This window comes from Macaca thibetana, chromosome 6 (genome assembly GCF_024542745.1).
Source record: "Macaca thibetana thibetana isolate TM-01 chromosome 6, ASM2454274v1, whole genome shotgun sequence".
Lineage (NCBI taxonomy): Eukaryota > Metazoa > Chordata > Mammalia > Primates > Cercopithecidae > Macaca > Macaca thibetana.
Window position 1 is genome coordinate 99261681 of NC_065583.1, and position 20435 is coordinate 99282115.

General features: G+C 39.1%; 1 protein-coding gene across 3 annotated transcripts in view; it reads right to left on the bottom strand.

The window, feature by feature from the left end:
* The window catches only part of LOC126957601 (V-type proton ATPase subunit S1-like), a 108310-nt gene that overhangs the window by 81663 nt on the left and 6212 nt on the right, over positions 1 to 20435 (bottom strand). For all 3 annotated transcript variants that reach the window (XR_007726828.1, XR_007726827.1, XM_050795707.1), the window contains exons 2-3: positions 7136 to 7192; positions 6428 to 6473 (exon numbers count right to left, since the gene is read on the bottom strand). Coding sequence is in view for 1 of the 3 variants with exons in the window: in XM_050795707.1 (XP_050651664.1) it covers positions 6428 to 6473; positions 7136 to 7192 (103 nt within the window). In the remaining 2 variants the exon portion in view is untranslated. The remainder of the gene's footprint in view (positions 1 to 6427; positions 6474 to 7135; positions 7193 to 20435) is intronic.

The window sequence follows — 20435 nt, forward strand, 5'->3', positions numbered from 1 at the left end:
ATCATAATGTATTTAACCAAATTTCTACTTTTAAGTATTTGTTTTCAATTTTATTAGCATTATAACAATACTGCATTGAACATTACTGTGGATGGTTTGTTCACACCCATGAGAAGTTCCTTAAGATAAATTCCTTGAAGTGAAATTTCTAAGTCAGAAGATATACACATTTTTTATTACAGGATATTTCAGACATACACAAATATAAACAGAAAAAAATAATAAGCCCCCAGGTACCTGGACCCATTATTCAGCTTTAGTAATTATCAGGTTATAACCAATCTTGTTTCACCTACAAGCTCACCGTCTTCCCCCATGTGATAGTAGTTTGAATAAAATGTCAAAAATTATATCATTTCAGTATATATCTCTAAAAGATAAGAACTTTTAAAAATAACAGCACAATTACATCTAGAAAATACTGATAATTATTTAACATAAAAGTAGCGTTTAAATCTCCAGTTTTGTCATAAACGTTTTAAAGATTTAACAGTTTGTTTATTGCATATTTTAAGTTTTCCATAAGTTTTACCTACAGTATATGAGAATGTAAATCAAACTCTATACTTAAACAATTCCAATCTAAGGTCTCTATATATCGCTATCATATAAACTCAACATTTTTATAATTAGAGAAAGATGTATATTACATGATATATATGCAAAACATAATTGTAGCTGAAGAGTTACTAAATCTATATCATAATAAAGTGCTTTAGAATTAATTATATGGACCCAATTACAAATTAAATGTACCATTCACTCTGTAATATGATCCCTATTATCTAATGAGAATTTCTGAAGATAACAAATTGGTGACCAGGTTGTCTATTAGTTGCTGTTAATAAATGTATGCATGCATGCAATTCATTAATTTTCATCAACTTTATTGAGGTATATAATTTATGTACAGTAAATTGCATTCATGAAAATTATACAATTAAATGAGTTTTGGCACAGGCACATACCCATGACCCCATTGCCACAATAACAATACAGAATGTTTATAACACCCAAAAAAGTTTCCGCTTGCATTTTTGCAGCTACGAGTTGTTCCCTCCACCCTCAACCCGAGGAAACTACAGACTTGCTTCTGTCACTTTAGATTAGTTAGCATTTTCTTTTTTCTTTTTTGAGATGGAGTTTCACTCTTGCTGCCCAGGCTGGAGTGCAATGGCGTGATCTCAGATCACCACAACCTCCACCTCCTGGGTTCAAGCGATTATCCTGCCTCAGTCTCCCAAGTAGCTGGGATTACAGGCATGCACCACCACACCCGGCTAATTTTGCATTTTTAGTAGAGACAGGGTTTCTCCATGTTGGTCAGGCTGGTCTCGAACTCCCGACCTCAGGTGATCTGCCCACTTCGGCCTCCCAAAATGCTGGGATTACAGGCGTGAACCACTGCACCTGGCCTAGTTAGCATTTTCTACAGTTGCGTATAAATGGAATCATACATATTCCTTAGCATTTGGCTTCTTTCCGTCTTATCATAATGACTTTGAAATTCATGTACGTGGTTGCATATGTCAGTAGTTCATTCTGTTTTAGTGTTAAGAAATATTTCATTGTATGGATATGCCATACTTTGTCTATGCACACATTCATGAATATTTGGGGTGATTCTGGTTTGGAGCTACTACAAATAAAGATTTAAGAACATTAATGTATAGGAGTTTGTGTGAATATGTTTTTGTTTCTCTTAAATAAATAGCCAGGAATGGAATGACCAAGTCACATAATAGAAGTAACTTTTTAGAAAAGCTGCCAGTCAATTTTGGCTTCCCTGTTGTTCAACATTCTTGCTAACATTTGGTATCATCAATCTGTTTAATTTTAACCATTCCAATGGGTGTGGGTTGCTAGCTCAGTTTAATTTTAATATCCATTTCCCTGGTGATTAATGATGCCCCGCATTTTTTCTTATGCCTATAGAGCAATCATATAGTTTCTTTTGTGAAGTGTGCTTAAATCTTTTGCTCATTTTAAAAATTAAATTCATTGACCTCCATAAGTGCTCTTTATATGTGCTGGATGCAAGTCCTGTGTCCGATATACATACTGGAAATATTTTCTTGCATTCTGTCTTCCTTTTTCATTTTCTTAATGGTGGTTTTCAAAGAGCAAAAGTTCTAATTTTCATAAAGTCCAATGTAATCTTTTTCTCTGTTATAGCCTATGTTTTTGTTTCTAAAAGAAATATTTGCCCAACAAGGTCACCAAGATTTTCCTCTTGTGCTTCTCCTAGAAGTTTTCAAATTTTAACTTTTACACTTAGGTCCATTTTGAGTTGATTTTTGTGAGTTAAGGTACTTGCATCATTTTGGAGCTAAGGATAAAGAAAATGTCCTATTAAGCTTGCAGAAGTAAAAAACAAGAATCATGCAAGAGTTCAGCCAATGCATCCCTCTCACCCCTTCACAGAAGCTAATGGAGGACATGCTCCCACAACATAAGGGCAAAAGTCAACAAAGAGAAAGCACAGGCTCTCACGAACAGCAGATCTCACTAGAAGAGTGGTGAAGCGAAACTAAGACTAACCATTGTATATCAGACATAGAATCAGTCCAGACTGGAGCAAGAAGACAATAAAAGGAAGACATACAGAGAGATCTCTAAGTGAAAGGGGAATTTGAGAGACCACTGCATATTGGAGGAAAGAACATGTGAAAAGAATTAAGACTATGCATGTTTTGAAACTGCAACTACAAAAAGGCCATTTTTAACTCAAGGGAAAAAGAAAAGTTATTCAAAAAAAAAAGAAAGAAACAAAATACAGTCTACTAGCTGGCTTGTCTGTGAACAATATACATAGTCATTTTGATGCAAGCACTGATGAACTGAAAGTAGTAATGTAACTATATTGAATAGGGGGAGTGAAGGAAAGAAAGATGAGGACATTGTTGGAGACAGGAACTTTGTCAATAATAAAGGAACTTGCTATAAAATCTAACATGTATAAATGGAGAAATCATCTATGCATATTATTTTGATACTATGGCAGTACAGTGAATTGTATGATTGTTACCAAGTCTTTGTTTCCTTCTCTGGGAGAGGATTTTGCATCCCCCTAGGCCATATGACTTGCAGTTCCTCCCTGTGGGTGGAAAATGCTTCCTGCCCCATCATTAGGCTTGGCCACTATATGGACAGGAGACAGGGAAATACTGGATAGAAGAGGGCAGTTCCTGGCAAAGGCCCCACCCTTAAGCCTGGAAACCCATGGCCCTAAATGGGAACAAGCTTTCCTGTTTCTGTGCCCAAATGTTGCCTTTTGGCCCACCAGGGCCCCCTATCCAGTACCCATATAAACCCCAAACCCCAGGCTCCACAAGCAGATGAGCGGATGAACAGGTGAACAGAAGAGCAGTAGAACAGCATGACAGAGAAGGAGAGACGAGAAGGAGTGTCTGAACATCTAGAGGAGTTTGGCTGGGGACAGTCAGAGAGGAGATTGGCTGCTGGACAGCCACACTCCAGGGGAAGATCATCTCCCACTCCATCCCCCTTCCAGCTCTCCATCCCTCCTACTGAGAGCCACCTCTACCACTCAATATAACCCCCACATTCACCATCCTTTGAGCCCTTGTGTAACCTGATTCTTCCTGGTTGCCAAACAAAAACCTGGGGTCCAAGAGGGCACTAAACTGGTTAACACTTAAGCCGTCTGCAGATGGCAGAGCTAAAAGAGCACTGTAACACACCCACTGGGGCTTTGAGAGTCACAGGCACCCAACCCTAGATGCTACCATGAGGCCAGAGCCCAAAAGCACTTGCCCTGGTTCCTACACCTGCCCGTCTGCATGCTCCCCGTCTTGTAAAAGGTTTGAGCACATGTGGCAGCAGCCAAACAAATGCGCCACATCCCTGTTGCACGTCCTGCAAGGGGGGGTCAGGGAACTCTCCAGTTTCAGCTATGTATCTTAATTAGGCCAATGCAATATGAGCAGAAGCAACAATGTGACAGTTCTGCAGAAGTTGCAAGTGTCTGCATGTGCCTGCCATCTCTTGCCCCATTCCCTCTGTCGTAAGAACAGCATGCCCAAATAGGGGCTGTTCTTTCAGCCTGGGACTTGGAATGAGAAGTGGAAACAGAGCTAGAGCAGGGTCACAGCAGCCCACCTGTAGCTGTCAGAAGTAACAGGAGCAAGAAAGAAATGTTTGAGGCTACAAACTTCTGCAATATAGGGGTTGTTTGTTTCTAGAAAAAAGTCTAGATACAAGGTCACTAATACAAGCAGTGACCAACAGAAGAAACAACTAAAAATTTGAAAATGTTTGCCTATAGAAATAACTAAAAGATAATTTTTCCTTTAATGTGTGTCTTGTCACCTTTTGATTTTTTGAAACCAGGTAGGTGTATTACTTTGACTAAAATTTGTAATTTAATTTTTTAAAAAGATACCTTCCTTTAGAAACTTATAAATTAGCATTACGGTTTACATTAAGTGTCTTGTGAGTATAAGTTTAATTTCCTGAGCAACAAAAGTGAGGTTCCCATCCAAGTAATAATGAAACTATAATAAAGATATGCTTTAGCCAAATAATCTAACCTACCTAAACTCCAGACTTTGTAGTACAGGTTAAAATGTAACTGAATATAATATATGAAATAGGCACAAATACCCAGACATCATCCAGGCAGACTTCGTCCTGCCAGCTATGCTTGCCTTATTTCACCTCTTCCCTTCTCTCTCTGCTCCAGCTACTCTAGCATTATTCAGTTCCTTGAACACTTCATGGTTCATTTTTCCCTTAGCACCTGCTGCTCCCTCCACCTGGAATGTTCTCCATCCTCCTAGTGATTTTCTACATATCCTCCAGATGACAGCGCATCACTTCCTCAGGAACACAATCCCTAACTTCTGCGAGTTCCAATCCCCCTATTGTATGTGCTCATTGCTTCCTATACTTTTCTTTCACAACACATTTCAAAGTTTATTTGGAATAATATATATATCATTTGATTAACAAGGGCTTCCCTATTAGACTTAGTCCATGAGGGCAGGGACTAACCTTGTTGTGCTCACCATTGTAGACCCAGCACCTAGCATGGGGCCTCACTACTTAAAAGCACCAATTATTTTTAAAATGTGTTGCATGCATGAATGAACTAAGAAATTAATGAAAATACTCTGAAATCAACGTGGAAAATGGGAGGTCACACAGGATTTCTTTTTGGATCAAGAATAAACCCAACTTGAGAAAGAAATGTGCAAAGTGAGAATAATGACCCCTACTCACGCTATGTTTAGAAACCGTGTATTGAGCTTAAAATATAATCTTCCTTCCTACAGACAGAATATTGAATAGCCCCAGGGAGCTGAAAGATATTTTATATTTTGGATCTATTATTTGAAAGAACACATAAAACAACAACTGTTGTTTCCTTCATAATGAATTAATGAGCCATATTATTAGATTCAAATGATCATTGACTTATGTGATTTCTAAGATCTAAAGCTTCTGAAGCTAAAATTAAGCCCATTAACTTTGTCTTAAAAACAGAACTGGGATTTTTCTAATTCTTGGTGTACATTTTACTGGTGTAATACACAAATCAGGCATTTCTGTGTAACCCAGGTGTGAAACCAGGACTAGGCTTTAACCACCTAAAGGATATAAGTCACTTACTATTCAAAAGTGAACCTGAAGGAAAGCACCAATTGACTCAGAAACAATGGAAGAAAAAAAGTGTTAATGTCTATATGTAAAGATTTTATCAGTTTTGGACTAAGGAGTCTTTAACCCAAGTTCTGCCAGACTCTCCTGCTTGCTGCTGTCCGCTGTGTTCACACTAAATTCCCTGATGCATTTGTTGAGAAGGCACACAATGAGTCAGTGAGAGACATGACATACCTTAATTGCTATTCAGATTTTGAATATTCTTTTTTATAGAAAAAGCTGTAAATGTTCCTTAAATGATGTATAAAGAAGCCAAAAGGACAATAGAAATAGAAACAGGAATTTAATTGCCATCTCTTAACAGTTAAAACGATTTAACACCTTTTCTTTGAAGGACAGGATATATATTTCTGAAGTTTTCAATTTTTTTCTTACTCTTTTCTCACATAATAATGGCAGGAGATACTGTGGAATTAACATTTCCTTGTAAGTATGAAAGAAATCTGAACACTGATTTGAGGAGTCATTTTCTCATAGATAAATACTTTGATACATACTACAAAAGTTTCTTGGATATTTTGAACAAATAACCCTTATCTCTTACAAAAAAGCTTATATTTTTACCTCAAGCATAAACTCTGTTCAATAATTTTTGTAGCTACCTGTATGATCTAGCATATCCATTTTGAATCACAAACAAATGTGGATATGAAACAACATAAAGAAATCACAGAGCCACCTAATTTCATACTTGCACTTAAGTTCACAAATACATTGCTTTAAAAGGTGTGCAGTTACTCACCTTACATTCTTCCTGGCAAATATATGGTCCAAGGTTAGTGAAAATCCTATACATAAAAAAAATCAGTGAAAAACTAAACAAGATTTTTTTTCCCATCAGAAAAGAATCAGTTTCTTTAAAGCAAGAACATCTGTTAATTCATAAATGCAAACAGAGCAAACGCAGTACTTTTCATGCCATGTGACTGACAGCATATTCAACCAATAACAGGGCAGCTTTTTCAGAATGTATTCCATGGTGGGGCGGGAGGGAAGGGAGGGGTCTGATAATGCTTACAGTGTAGAGTGAAATAAATATTTAGGTTTTAAATTATTCATCTCATGGAAAGATTATTAAGGAGCCAATTTTTAAAGAAAATATATTTACCACTTAAGCTCATTTTAGAAATTTGCATTGTTTTGATACTGTCATATAACTCTTAAGACTTTATGTTATATACTTCATACTACATATATGTCATACTATTATATATTTCATATTACACTTCAGGAAGCTATTAATTTCTCCCCAAAATCTATGAAGTATATATTTTTACATGTATTTTTCAGGTGAATAAATAAATAAAAATCTTCGGAACTTCCCTAAATTCACATGTATGTCCTAGTTCACAGTTTCCTGATGAATTCATAAGCCTCCATTTGCCAAGAGGTGTGGACAGCAACGGTGAGGAGCACAGGAGCACCGGCTTTGGAATCAGAAGCTCCTTACCAGTGAGCAAGCTGACACCAGGCAGGTGATCTTCCCTCTGGAGCCTTGTTTCCTCATCTGCGGAGTAGGGACAGACACACTTAATTGTTGTGAAGATTAAATGGGATCATGGATAAAAGGGTTTTTTTGTGGTTTTTTGGTTTTGTTTTTTTTTTCTGTCAGAGTCTCCCTCTGTCAGGCTGGAGTGCAATGGTGCGGTCTCGGCTCACTGCAACCTCAATGTCCTGAGTTCAAGGGATTCTCCTGCCTCAACCTCCCGAGTAGCTGGGATTACAGGCATGCACCACCACGCCCAGCTAATTTTTGTATTTTTAGTAGAGGCGGAGTTTCGCCATATTGGCCAGGCTGGTCTCGTGCTATTGACCTCAGGTGATCTGCCCGCCTTGGCTCCCCAGAGTGCTGGGATTACAGGCGTGAGCCACCACGCCAGGCCATGAAAGGCTCTTCTTAACGCTTAGCTAAGTAGAGTGTCTATTGTTATTCCTTCCCTGCTGGCCTCTCCTTTCCCCTCACTCCCCTAAAAGCCTGAAAAACAAAACAAACCACAAAATTCCTAAGAGTTGTTTCACATTTTTTTAAAGTACAATTAAAATGCCACAATAAAGAAAATCCTCCAAAATTAAAGTGTCAAGTGTCACCATTTGGGGCACTTAGGAATGTTGATGGCTTAAAGACAAAGTACTGGTAGCAGAAAAGGGCTATTTGTAAGCGAAATTTCAGAGATGATGGACTATAGGAAAGCTGGGGTCTTCGCGCTGAGGAGACATTCCCGTTCCTCTCACACACCGCTTTCTCCCAACATAGTTCAGGGGACCCCAGTAGAAAATAAGAAGAGGAGAATAAAGCAGAATGACTAGGGGAAGTGGGAGAATGCAGGAATAAGGAAGAAAGTTGCTAACAAAAATTACAAAATCAAAAGGGTCGCTGGCCTTAAATGTGGCCTTTCCGTGCCCCATCTAATTCCTACTGCCTCCTCATACTGTCTTTTCTTCTCTGTTTTCATTTCACCCAGCTTCTACTCTTCACCACTCCTTTTCTCATTCTGTTCTTTTCCTGATTCTGTGGAATTTCATGTAACAAGCAGGTCTGGATAAGAGAAGTTAGTTTTAGGTAATGTTGACAGATAGACTATAGGATAACCTGTTAAAGCTGAATGTCAAAAAAAAAAAAAAAATGATTTTAATATAAGCATATTCCATACAATATTTGGGACATACTATATTTAAAACTTACTGTTTATTTGAAAAATTAAGTTTAACTGGGCATCCTATATTTTTAGTTTGCTAAACCAGCCAGTCCTAGTCTTAGGGAAGCTCAGCTACTCAAAGTGTAAAGTGCATACAAATCACATGAGATTCTGTTAAAATGCAAATTTTGACCCAGTAGGTCTGGAGTGGGTTGTAGGATACCACATTCCTAACCAGCTCCCAGATGATGATGATGGTGATGCTGCTTGCCTGAGAACCGCCCTTTGAGTAGCAAGGATCTAGAACAGCATTGTTCAATAGAAATAGAATGAGAGCTACACATGGAATTTAAAATGTTCTAGTCACATTAAAAAGAAGTAAAAATAAACAGATGAAACTAATGTTAACAGTATTTTTATTTAACCTATCTAAAATACTATCATTTCAAACATACTTAATTTTAAGAATTATTAGTGAAACATTTTACATTTTTTCTGCCCTAAATCTGAACTCTAGTGTATAATTTTTAAAATTTATTTATTTCTATATTTTGTAGAGATGGGGGTCTTGGTATGTTACCCAGGCTGGTCTCGAACTCCTGGGCTCAAGCAGTCCCTCCACCTCAGCCTCCAAAAGTGCTGGAATTACAGGCATGAGCCACCGTGTTACTTATATCTCAAATAAGCAAAATTTCAAGCATTCAGTGGACACTTGTGGCTAGCGCCCACTGTATTGGACAGTGCAGATACAGAACATCTCCTGCAGCTGCCAGAGCAGTACCTGGTATTCTCCCATGGGAGCAGTGGTAGTGCCTACTCCTCAAGGCCCTGGTCAGGAGAAAGTGAGAGCCCAAGCCAATGATGATCCCGCACTGTGACAATAATGGTTCTGTGAACCCTGAGAAAGGAGAGTGTTAGTCCCTTAGTGGTTATCACATAAGAATCTTTCGGCCAGGCATGGTGGCCCATGCCTGTAATCACAGCATTTAGGAGGCCGAGGTGGGCGGATCACGAGGACAGGAGCTCGAGACCAGCCTGGTGGACATGGTAAAACCCCGTCTCTACTAAAAATACAAAAAAGTAGCCGGGCATGGTGGCAGGTGCCTGTAATCCCAGCTACTAGGGAGGCTGAGGGAGGAGAATTGCTTGAACCCAGGAGGCAGAGGTTGCAGTGAGTCAAGACCATGCCACTGCAGTCCAGCCTGGAAAACAGAGCAAGACTCCATCTCAAAAAAAAAAAAAAAAAAAAAAAAAAGAATCTTTCATGGAAATATGCTTGGGTTTACATTTTCAGACATACACACAATATTTTTAATTTAAAGTATCATTTTAATAGATTTTATGTCCTGATCCTAAAATTTTAACATAGTATTCTTTCTGTTGTTGAAACATTCTCCCACTTGGTTAAGAACATTCAAGGCATAATAATTAGTAGCTAGTAGGTTTCACACATGTATTTTAGACTAGAAGTCACACTTAAGATGTGATTGTCTGAGAACAGCTCATCTTGTGACTTTGGAGGAGAAAAACAGAGACAAGAAATGCTAATTGGACATCTTAGAGGCTGCAAAGCACTACGGTGTCACCTGCCTGGCATCGTACCTTCCTGCTCGGACTGCTGAGGAGCCTCTGTGAAGAACTGTGAAGGGTCTGAGATTTTACTCACTTCGAAGCTAACTAGTTAGTCTGACAGTTTTATGAATGCTGACAGAAGACACAGACTCCTGGGTCAGAGAAAAGGACTTTATTACTCACCGCACAGCAAGTGGCACAAGCATCAGTATGTCTGGTCAGTTCCCCTTCCCCTTGGAGTAATGTAGGTAGGCCCAGATGGATACTTGCACACACAGTGGGCTTCATTTCAGGAGAGAAACCCTGAGCTTAAGGAGCCCCAATTTTTTTACAGGGGGTAGTAAACCTATCTGCCCTGTGCTCTGAGGGGAAACACTACCTCTACTTTCCAATGCTATAAGCAAGCCTGTCCTTTGCTCCAAAGGGGACATGATTTCTACCGTTCAAGGCTTCTCCCCATACAAACATCCTAGAAAAGGTATTCAGAACAAAGAGTAGTTAGGGACTAGCTCACAACACATGCAGAAAATACAGAGGCACATGGAATTTCCCCTCCACCGTCTCCACAGGAGAACAGGAAACTGTATAGCCATGCTACCTTCTTTACAACTGGAAACAACTTGGGTTTGCTTTATTTTTTGATTTACTATGTATAACTAAATGATAATGTTACCTGAATATTTGAATATCAAAAATCTATCTTCCCATAATCATATATGACCATATAGAATTGTGTTCCCACAGGAACAAAAATGGATCTAACTTAAGAATTCTAATATTTACCTTGAGAAGACTAATAGGTGCACAGTCTCTATTCATTCAATGCTCTCAGACCAAAAGTTGCATCAATTATAATGGTCTTTGCACAGTGATTCAAAATCCGAATCCATGTACCTCCTACAAAGCCCGGCGTGGCCTGGGCCCTGCTGGTCTCTCTTGCCTCATTTAACACCAGCTCCTCCTCCTGAGCATGTTCCAGGCACACTGGCTCGTACTCAGCTTCTCAGCACCCTCAACATGCCAAGCTCCTTTGCACCCAAGTGACCTTGCACATACTGTTCTCTCTGTGAAGTCACCTCACATCTCTCTACCTCTCCCCGTATCCTATTCACTTTCATCATAACAAACATATATCACAGTTTGCACTGAGAGATTTATTTTCTTATGTACTTACTGATGCTGTTTCTTCATCACATGGTACACTCCATGATGGCAGATACTATGTCTATTTCACTGATATATACCTGGAGCCCAAGTTGGTGCTCAGTAAAATACACAGAATGAATGAATGATCCTATCGAAAACTGCCACAGAATTAATTTCCACTTTGTGGCACATGGTTATGACTCCCAAGGCCTGAGTCTTTAGGCAACTATAACGGGAATATCAATTAATTCAAGTATTCCATAGAATTCTGCCACTTGAAAATGGGAACAGACAAAATCCAGGTTACATCAGTTCACTAGCACCCTCCGTTCCCCAAGGAGCAGGAGGTACTGTATAACTCTTTATCAAGTTCAGAGCAAAATTGCTGCCGTGATTTCTCCCAATTTTCATCAAATTAACTTCTGCATTAATTAGAATCAGGATGGTACATTAAATAGTTGTAAGTGCTTTTAATTTAAATGTTCACATTTCTCACGTTAGGTTTCCCTTTGACTTCCTGGAACACAGATGATGTGCCAGATTAATGGCACTTACTTGTGTTCTGGGCTGCTCAAGCTAAACTAAGACAGGAGATCTCTTGAAACAAATTTGTGCGCTCAACAAATACTGATTGTCACCGTGCTAGATTCTTTACCAGGAATACAAAGTGCAAAATACAGTCCTCACCCCCAAAATCCTCCCAGCCCAGTAACATGCAGAAATGTAAACACCTTTGGGATACAGCAAACCAGTGACCTTGCTTAAGCTCAGCCCCACCTCTTCCCCAGGCAATGGCTGATTAAATGAAGGAGACAGTGGCAGGTATATAATAGACACTCCGATATGGGTTTCTTTACTTGAAGTACAAAAGAGCCTTTATCAGAAGGATTTGCTAAATGACATATTTAGTGTGGTAATCAAGGCAAGACTAGGAAGAGAGGCTTGAGCCTCACAGACCTGGGACCCAGGGAAGGAAAAGGCCTCCACTACCCTAAAAAAATGCTCTCACCAGGCACCTGCAGCGTCCACTTTGACAGAGACACTGAGATGAAATTCAGGTTGAGAATATGTGCCATGTGATGTTGCCCTATCCTTGAAGTCACATTTATAACAAGGGCAAAATGAATTATTTGGATATAAATTAGCCAGCACATCTAGTTTCTTTTTGTTGTTGTTGTTGTTGTTTTTTGAGATGGAGTCTCACTCTGTTGCCCAGACCGGAGTGCAATGGCGTGATCTCAGCTTACTGCAACCTCCACCTCCCGGGTTCAAGCAATTCTCATGCCTCAGCCTCCCGAGTAGTTTGGGACTACATGTGTGAGCCATCGCACCTGGATCATTTTTGTAATTTTTGTAGAGACGGGGTTTCACCATGTTGGCCAGGCTGGTCTCAAACTCCTGACCTCAGGTGATCTATCCGCCTTGGCCTCCCAAAGTTCTGGGATTACAGGTATGAGCCACCACGCCCGGCCATGCACACTTAGTTTGAAAGGGAGTATTATATACAACTACTTGGTAACAACTCCAATATATTATTTTCTAAATAAATACTTTTGTGAATTCTAACTTAAAACCCATCTAAGTAAATTTTAAAATTCACATGTACATGGGCACACTAGTCCATAGTATGTGAAATGGCTGTATCTATGAACTGGCTACAGAGTCATTCATTTTGGCTATCCTCATAATTAGCAATGATCGCTAGAACCAACGAGATCAAGAAGCAATTTTTAAATCAACAGAAAAATTACTTCTGTTCTTTTGTATAGCAATGCAAACCCAGAACCCCTCTCTTCTTCTTTTCTTTTTTCTTCCTCTATTTCCTTCCTTTTCTCTCACTTTTTTTAATTCAAAGGAAAAAATTGGTTTACAGCAAAGTCCTTTAAGCGATAAAGTCTAAATAATATAAAGTGTCTGAGATTTTGCATGCTTATTTTGGTAGGAATTTTTATATTTATACATTATAATCATTTACATATTATATTTGAATAATCTTGAAATAATCCTGATGATTTTTCATTTTACTGTGGAATGCAAGGGCTGAAAGAGTCACTTCTGCCATTCTGCATCACCAAAGATCAACTGTTTCCCCACTGAACTCATAGACAACACAGATCTGGTCCATCTACCCAGCTGTGAAATCTCTCCAGGGAAGGAGATTCTAACACATTTCTCACATTGCAGTGAGAAAAATTATCTTTCTTTTCCTAGTGAGAAAAAGTCTCTTTCTTTTCTTAGAACTCAAAGGTCCCTACTGAAATAGAAGCTTATTTCCCTTTGCTTGATTCTCAGCCAAGCTCAAGAACACCTGGAGAACAACTTTTAATATGCATCTTAAAATTATACCTCCCTTCCAGGAATTTTACAAAGAGCATCAAAGAACAGCTTTGTGAACTCCCCCTAGATCCCACACAGAGGTTTAATTATAATAACCGGATTTTAAAGATCAGCTCTGAGTATCAGTAAGATCATATGGCAACACAGACTATTTCTTTAGTTCTACCTTGGAATAGAGGTGAGAAGAAATAATCACTGCACCAAGCAGCAGCTAGAGTGAGAGGATAAGCAATCTCATTCAGGCCAGGCGCGGGGGCTCACACCTGTAATTCCAGCACTTTGGGAGGCCGAGGCGGGCGGATCACGAGGTCAGGAGTTCGAGACCAGCCTGGCTAACACAGTGAAACCCCCATCTCTACTAAAAATACAAGAAATTAGCTGGGTATGGTGGCAGCGACTGTAATCCCAGCTACTCGGGAGACTGAGGTAGGAGAACGGCGTGAACCTGGGAGGCGGAGCTTGCAGTGAGCCAAGATCGTGTCCACAGCCTGGGTGACAGAGCGAGACTCCATCTCAAAAGAAAAAAAGAAATCTCACTCATTTTGGACAAAGAAAAAATTGTGTTTAATAATTTAATCAGGAAAATGAAGCACTCAACATTCATTATGAGAGTTACACAGAGCACGTAATCATCGGTCTTACCCTCACTGCTTCTCCATGCTCACTTAAAGTTGTTATTTTAACTTGTCACATTTCCATAGCAACTGCTGCCTCCACTTTCACAGCTAAAGTACTAGGAATCCCCCTAAATGTTCCAGTATTAATCATCAATATTGTAAAAACCTTTGGCTCTTTTCCCAAAATGGCTAGATCTGCCCAGGGTGGTATCAAGAATCAGGATCACTCTTGACCTAAATCTCATCAACTGATCTAATGTATGAAGACCTACCTTTCTTCTTGGTTGGAGAGAGTGGGGTGTCTCTGAGAGAAATCAAATAGAAACGCCTTTCTACCCCAACTGAATGTTAAACCAAATGAAAAACAGCACAAGGGGTAAGACAAGTAGAGGCCCAAATGCCACCTTTATTGGCGTGCAAGGCCAGGACAGAGAATGGAGGAAAGCTTAGAGTAGGAGCAAAATGGATTCTAACTGAGCCCTCCCACCAGAAGACAGACATGGCAGCCTATCCTGGCAGCACTGGGCTCTTGGTGGGAAAAAAAGGCCTGTCTAGGAAAAAAACAGGGGAAATGCATGCTCTGTGTTCAGGCTGGGTCTCAAAAAGGAAAAGGTGAACATGCCCAGACTACGCTTTTGAAATGTGCTGCAGATGCCACACATCCTTACCTGGCATGGAATGAGTAAAGTGACAGATGGAAACCCATTTATTAATTAAACTCCTTCTACTTGGAAGATAACAGAAAAGAGGGAAAATTGTTCTCCTTCCTGTTCCCACTCCCCCCCACATTGCAAGAGCTACCAAGTAGGATTCTTTAGTGATGGTGTCTCTTGGTTTTCATATACTCTATAGTAACCCAAAGATAGCAGGTTGAAACTTACAATAAAAATACTTCTATCTTAACAACAATAACTCTCTAGTTTTCCTGATGTTTGTCTATTCTATTTCCATCTATTTTGTGCCTTATTTAGTTCACATTCATTAAAATTTTTTCTAAACTTAAAAATCAAAATTCTGCCTTATAACTAATCTGAAAACCAACAAACAAAGAAGTTAAGCAAGTTAACTTCTTTAAGTCTCCATTTTCTCTTTGTAAAATGGGGCTAATAGTACCTACGACACAGGGATTGCTTTGAGGATTAAAAGATATTATGCATGTGAAATGCTTAGTCGTCCTATGTCTGGCACCAAAATAACACTCAGTACATATTAGAAAAGGTGATGGTGGTGATGGTGACAGTGATGATGTCAGTTCTTTTGCTCTTTCATTCATGACCTAACTCCAAAATACATCCTGAAGAGTATGACATCTCTCCACCTGCAAAGTTACTACCTACTCCCTCTCACCTGGACTATTGTAGCAGCCCCCTCCTTGAATAACCTGAGGCCTTGCCCCTCTGTCATGGTTCTTCTATAGCAGGCACAGTGAGCATTTTAAAATATAGATTTGATCTTGTCACTCTCTTACTCTAACCCCTCCAGTGCTTATCATTACAGTTGGAATAACACCCCAATCTCTTATCCCGGCCTGCAGTTTGGACACAAGTTGGCCCTGCCCACCTCTCTGACTTCACCTTCTTCTACTTTCCTGCCAGCTCACCAGTCTGCAACCCGGGGGCCTTGTTTTTTTTCCTCTAACTCCAAGCAGATTCTTTTGGGGGACTCTTTTAGGGAAATTCAGAGTCCAATATCAAAGGATAGTCCCTCCTCCTTTCCGGCTCCAAATTAAGTAATAAGTTCATCACAAAGTGAAAAATTCAAAATGTAAAGCACCAAGAAAGAAAAGTTAAATCTCTTTTTTCTTCTTTTCTGAGAAATAGTAATCATAATCCTTGGCTCATAACACACTCTGACCATTGGTTCATGCCTTATTTGTGGGATTTTTAAAATGTACAAAAATGTAATAATTAAGCTCATTACTGAAAGTAAGCCAATAATCCAACATCCAAGTATGATCCAACATCCAAATTTGATCCTCACCTCCCTCCACTTAATGCCACTATCATCCTGAATACAGGATGCAGAAGACCTGAATAGCACTATCAACCACCTTGGGCTAGTTAATATTTATAGAATGTTCCACCCAACATCAGCAGAATATTCTTTCTTTTCAAATGTGCATAGAAAATTCACATATATTTGGAAATTCCCAAATATTTGAAAATAAGTAACATACTTCTAATTCCATGGTTCAAAAAGGAAGTCAAAAGAGAAATTAATAAACATTTTGAATTGAATTAAAACTAAAACATAACATACCAAAACCTGAGGCAAGCAGCTCAAGCAGTGCTTAGAGGGATATGTAGAGCATTAAATATATTAGAAAAGACTGAAGGTTTCAAATCAATGACTGTAGTGAATTCTATAGTGTTATGTTACCTCAGCATCAATTCTGAATTTAAGTTGAAATTTCTCATGCCAGAGCAGGGCTTAGTCACACTTGACACAGTTTCCATTTATCTACCTCTTCCCAGTTCCTCAAATGTGGTTGATCTAGATAGCCCCCAATACAATTGCCTCTGGTTGACCACCTCCCTATGGGGAAGCTAAATACAGCCCCAGGGACATGCCCCACTGACCCCTACACCCCACATAGATTGCACGGAAATGTCACAGTAACCATCTCTCAGTCACAACGTGGCCCCACAGAACTCATGGCTGCGTGCTTTAAACCCACCAATGAAAACTCCCCATGGGAAACCTGTCTGGATAATACTTTGGACCCCAATAAATCTTTAATCCCACAAGTCCTCTGTATCTGCCTCTCTCTTGCCCCCACCCGCTGGTTGAGCATGTGTGTCCCAAATGGCCCTGCAAGGTGTGCTGCCCTGTTCTTTCTGGGCTCTGTCAAGGAATCAAACCGCTTCTGTTAGGTAATGTGATTTGCTGTGCTGCCTCCTCTTGTGTTTCATCTGCTGACACACTCAGACTTTTCTCCTGGTCAGGGTTCTCCTAGAGAAAGGCTATCTTGGTGGGAATAAACTAGACACAGGTCAACAAGGAACCACAGGGTGTCTACCAGTAAAACAAGTGTACCGTGAAAGGGACACCTGGGCATGGGTCAGACACTTAGGCATTAGGCCATCCATCCCCCAGGATAAAGAAGTGTCCCATGAAATGTACATTGTAAACATCCATAACCATCAGGGAGTCCCATTACAGCAAGGATGCATGTTATAGCCACTCTCCAGAGAGAGACCTCAAGACCAAATTAGAAAGAATTTCAAAAAAGTATCTAAGCTTCCACTTTAATAAACCAAAAAAGAAAAAGAAAAAGAGCAAATTTAAATTCAAAACAAGCAGAAGAAAGTAAATAATAAAGGCCAAATGACATTGAAAACAAACAAACAAAAAAACCAATAGATTGCTTGATAATTCATGCTGAAAAAAAAAAAGAAAGAAAAGAAAAAAGTAAAATAAATAAAAACAACATAAAATTAGTGAAACAAAAGCTGGTTCTTTGAACAGATCAATAAGATTGTTAGACTTCTAGCTGACTGCGATGGTTAATTCTGTGTATCAACTTGACTGGCCCTAGGGATGGCCAGATTCAACATTATTTCTGGGTGTTAACTGTGAAGTTGTTTCTGGATAAGATTGGCATTTGAGTCAGGGGACTCAGTAAAGTAGACTGCCCTCTCCAATGTAGACATCATCCAATCCATTGAGGGCTTGAAATAGAACAAAAGGCAGAGGAAGAAGGAATTTGCCTCTTATTTCTCCCTGACATCTCATCTCATCTTCTCTGGTCCTTGGACTGAGATTTACACAGTGAGCAGCCCCAGTTCTCAGGCCTTCACACTCAGACTGAATTAAACAACTGATATCTTTGGTTTCCAGCTTGTAGACAGCAGATCATGGGACTTCTCAGCCTCCACAACTGCATGAACCAATTTCTCATAATAAATCCTCCGTGTGTGTGTGCGTGCGTGTGCATGCATACACGTTCTATTGGTTCTGTTTTTCTGAAGAACCCTGACTAATACACTGATCAAGAAACAAGAGAGAAAGAGAGAAGACACAAATCACCAAAATCAGGAATGAAAGATGAGAAATCACTATAAATCTATGAATATTAAAAAGATAATAAGAGAATATTACAAACAGCTTCATGCCATAAGTTAGACAAATTAGATGCAATGGACAAATTCCCAGAAAGGCACATACCATCAAAGCTCACTCAAGAAAAAATAACCTGAATAGCACTACATCTACTAAAGAAATTGAAGTCATAGTTTGGAACATTCCAACACAAATATATAACATATACATATATATACATGTATGTATATACACACACCCATAATAGAATGTCATAACAGCTTTATGAAATAATTTTGAAAACTTAGATGAAATGGATAAATTCCTAGGAAAATGACTTACCAGATCAGACTCAAAAAAACCCTACAGTTTTACAAGTATTTCTTTAACTATTAAAGAGATCTAAGCTGTGGTTAATAACCTTCCCATAGAGAAAACACCAGGCCCCAACGGTTTTACAGGATGTTTGACTAAACCTTCAAGGAACAAATCATCCCAATTTTATATGAACACTTAGAGACAACAGAAAAAGAGGAAGTATTTCCCCAACTAATTTCAAGTACAGTTTAATATTTATATCATAATCAGACATGACGAATACCTCTTCAAATATTTACGGGTCATACATGTTTCCTTATGATATGCCTATTCATGTTTTTTGTTTGTTTTGTTTGTTTGTTTGTTTATTTTTGGGAGACGGAGTCTCGCTCTGTTGCCCAGGCTACAGTGCAGCGGTGTGATCTTGGTTCACTACAACTTCTGCCACCCGGGTTCAAGCGATTCTCCTACCTCAGCCTCCGAAGTAGCTGGGACTACAGGCAGATGCCACCACGCCCAGCTAATTTTTTTTTTTTTTTTTTGTATTTTTAGTAAAGAGATGGGGGTTTCACTATGCTGGCCAGGCTGGTCTCGAACTCCTGACTTCAAGCGATCCACCTGCCTCAGCCTCCCAAAGTGCTAGGATTACAGGTTTGAGCCACCACGGCTGGCCTATTCATGTCTTTTGTCATGTTTTCTCATTGTATTATTTGTTCTCTTCTTATTGTTATGTAGAAGGGATTTTTTTGTTTGTTTCTTTTGAGACAGAGTCTCACTCTATTGCCCAGGCTAGAGTGCAATGGAGTGATCTCGGCTGATTGCAACCTCTGCCTCCTGAGTTCAAGTGATTTTCCTGCCTCAGCCTCCTGAGTAACTGGGATTACAGGCATGCACCACCATGTCTGGCCAATTTTTGTATTTTCAGTACAGAGGGGGTTTCACCATGTTGGCCAGGCTGGTCTCAAACTCCTGACCTCAGGTGATCCCCCTGTCTTAGCCTCCCAAAGTGCTGGGATTACAGGCGTGAGCCACCGTGCCTGGCCAGAAATTTTTTAAAATATTAATCCTTTGTAAGTTTTGTGGCTATGGATAGCAATCCTCAGTATGTAACTTGTCTTTTTACTTTCTTTCAGATATTTTTTGATGAAGAGGGTGTTAATTTTAATATGATCAAACTTACCGTTCTTGTCATGTGCAGACTAAGTTGAAAAAGATATTCACCTTTGTTCTCTATTAAGAATTTCAAAGTTTTCTTGTTGATATTTAAGCCCTTAATTTATCCGGAGTTGATTTTTGCTTTCAGGGTGAGATAGTGACACAATTTCATTGGGTAATCACTTTTTGTGCAGCTCCATCTTTTTTAAATATTAATTTATTTTTAATTATTTATTCTTTAACAAAATCTGTGTATATTTATGGTGCACAACATATTTTAATATATATATACATTGTACAATGGTTAAATAGAACTAACATATGCATTACCTCAAATACTTTTGTATAATTTTTCTGTGGTGAGAGCACTTAAAATCTACTCTCTTAGCAATTTTCAATATATACTTTGTTATTTATACAGTTGACCCTTGAACAACATGGGGTTTAGGGATGCTGACCTCCCCACACAGTAGAAAATCTGTGTATAACTTCTGACTTTCTAAAAACTTAACTACTAATAGCCTACTGTTGACTGGATAACATAAACAGCCTATTAACACATATTTCATGTTATGTGTATTACATACCATATTCTTACAATAAATTAAGCCACAGAAATGAATGTTAATAACAAAATTATAAAGAAGAGAAAATATATTTACTACTCATTAAATGGAAATGGATCACCATAAAGGTCTTCATCCTCACAGTCTTCACACTGAGTAGGCTGAGGAGGAGTAAGAGGATGAAGAGTTCTTGCTTTCTCAGAACGTCAGAGGTAGAAGAAAATCTGCCTGTTTTGGACTTGCGCAATTCAAACCCATGTTGTCTGTGGGTCAACTGGAGTCACCGTGTTATTCAACAAGTCTCTTGAAAATTTACTGCTCCTGTCAAACTAAACCTTTGTATCCTTTGACCAATATCTCCC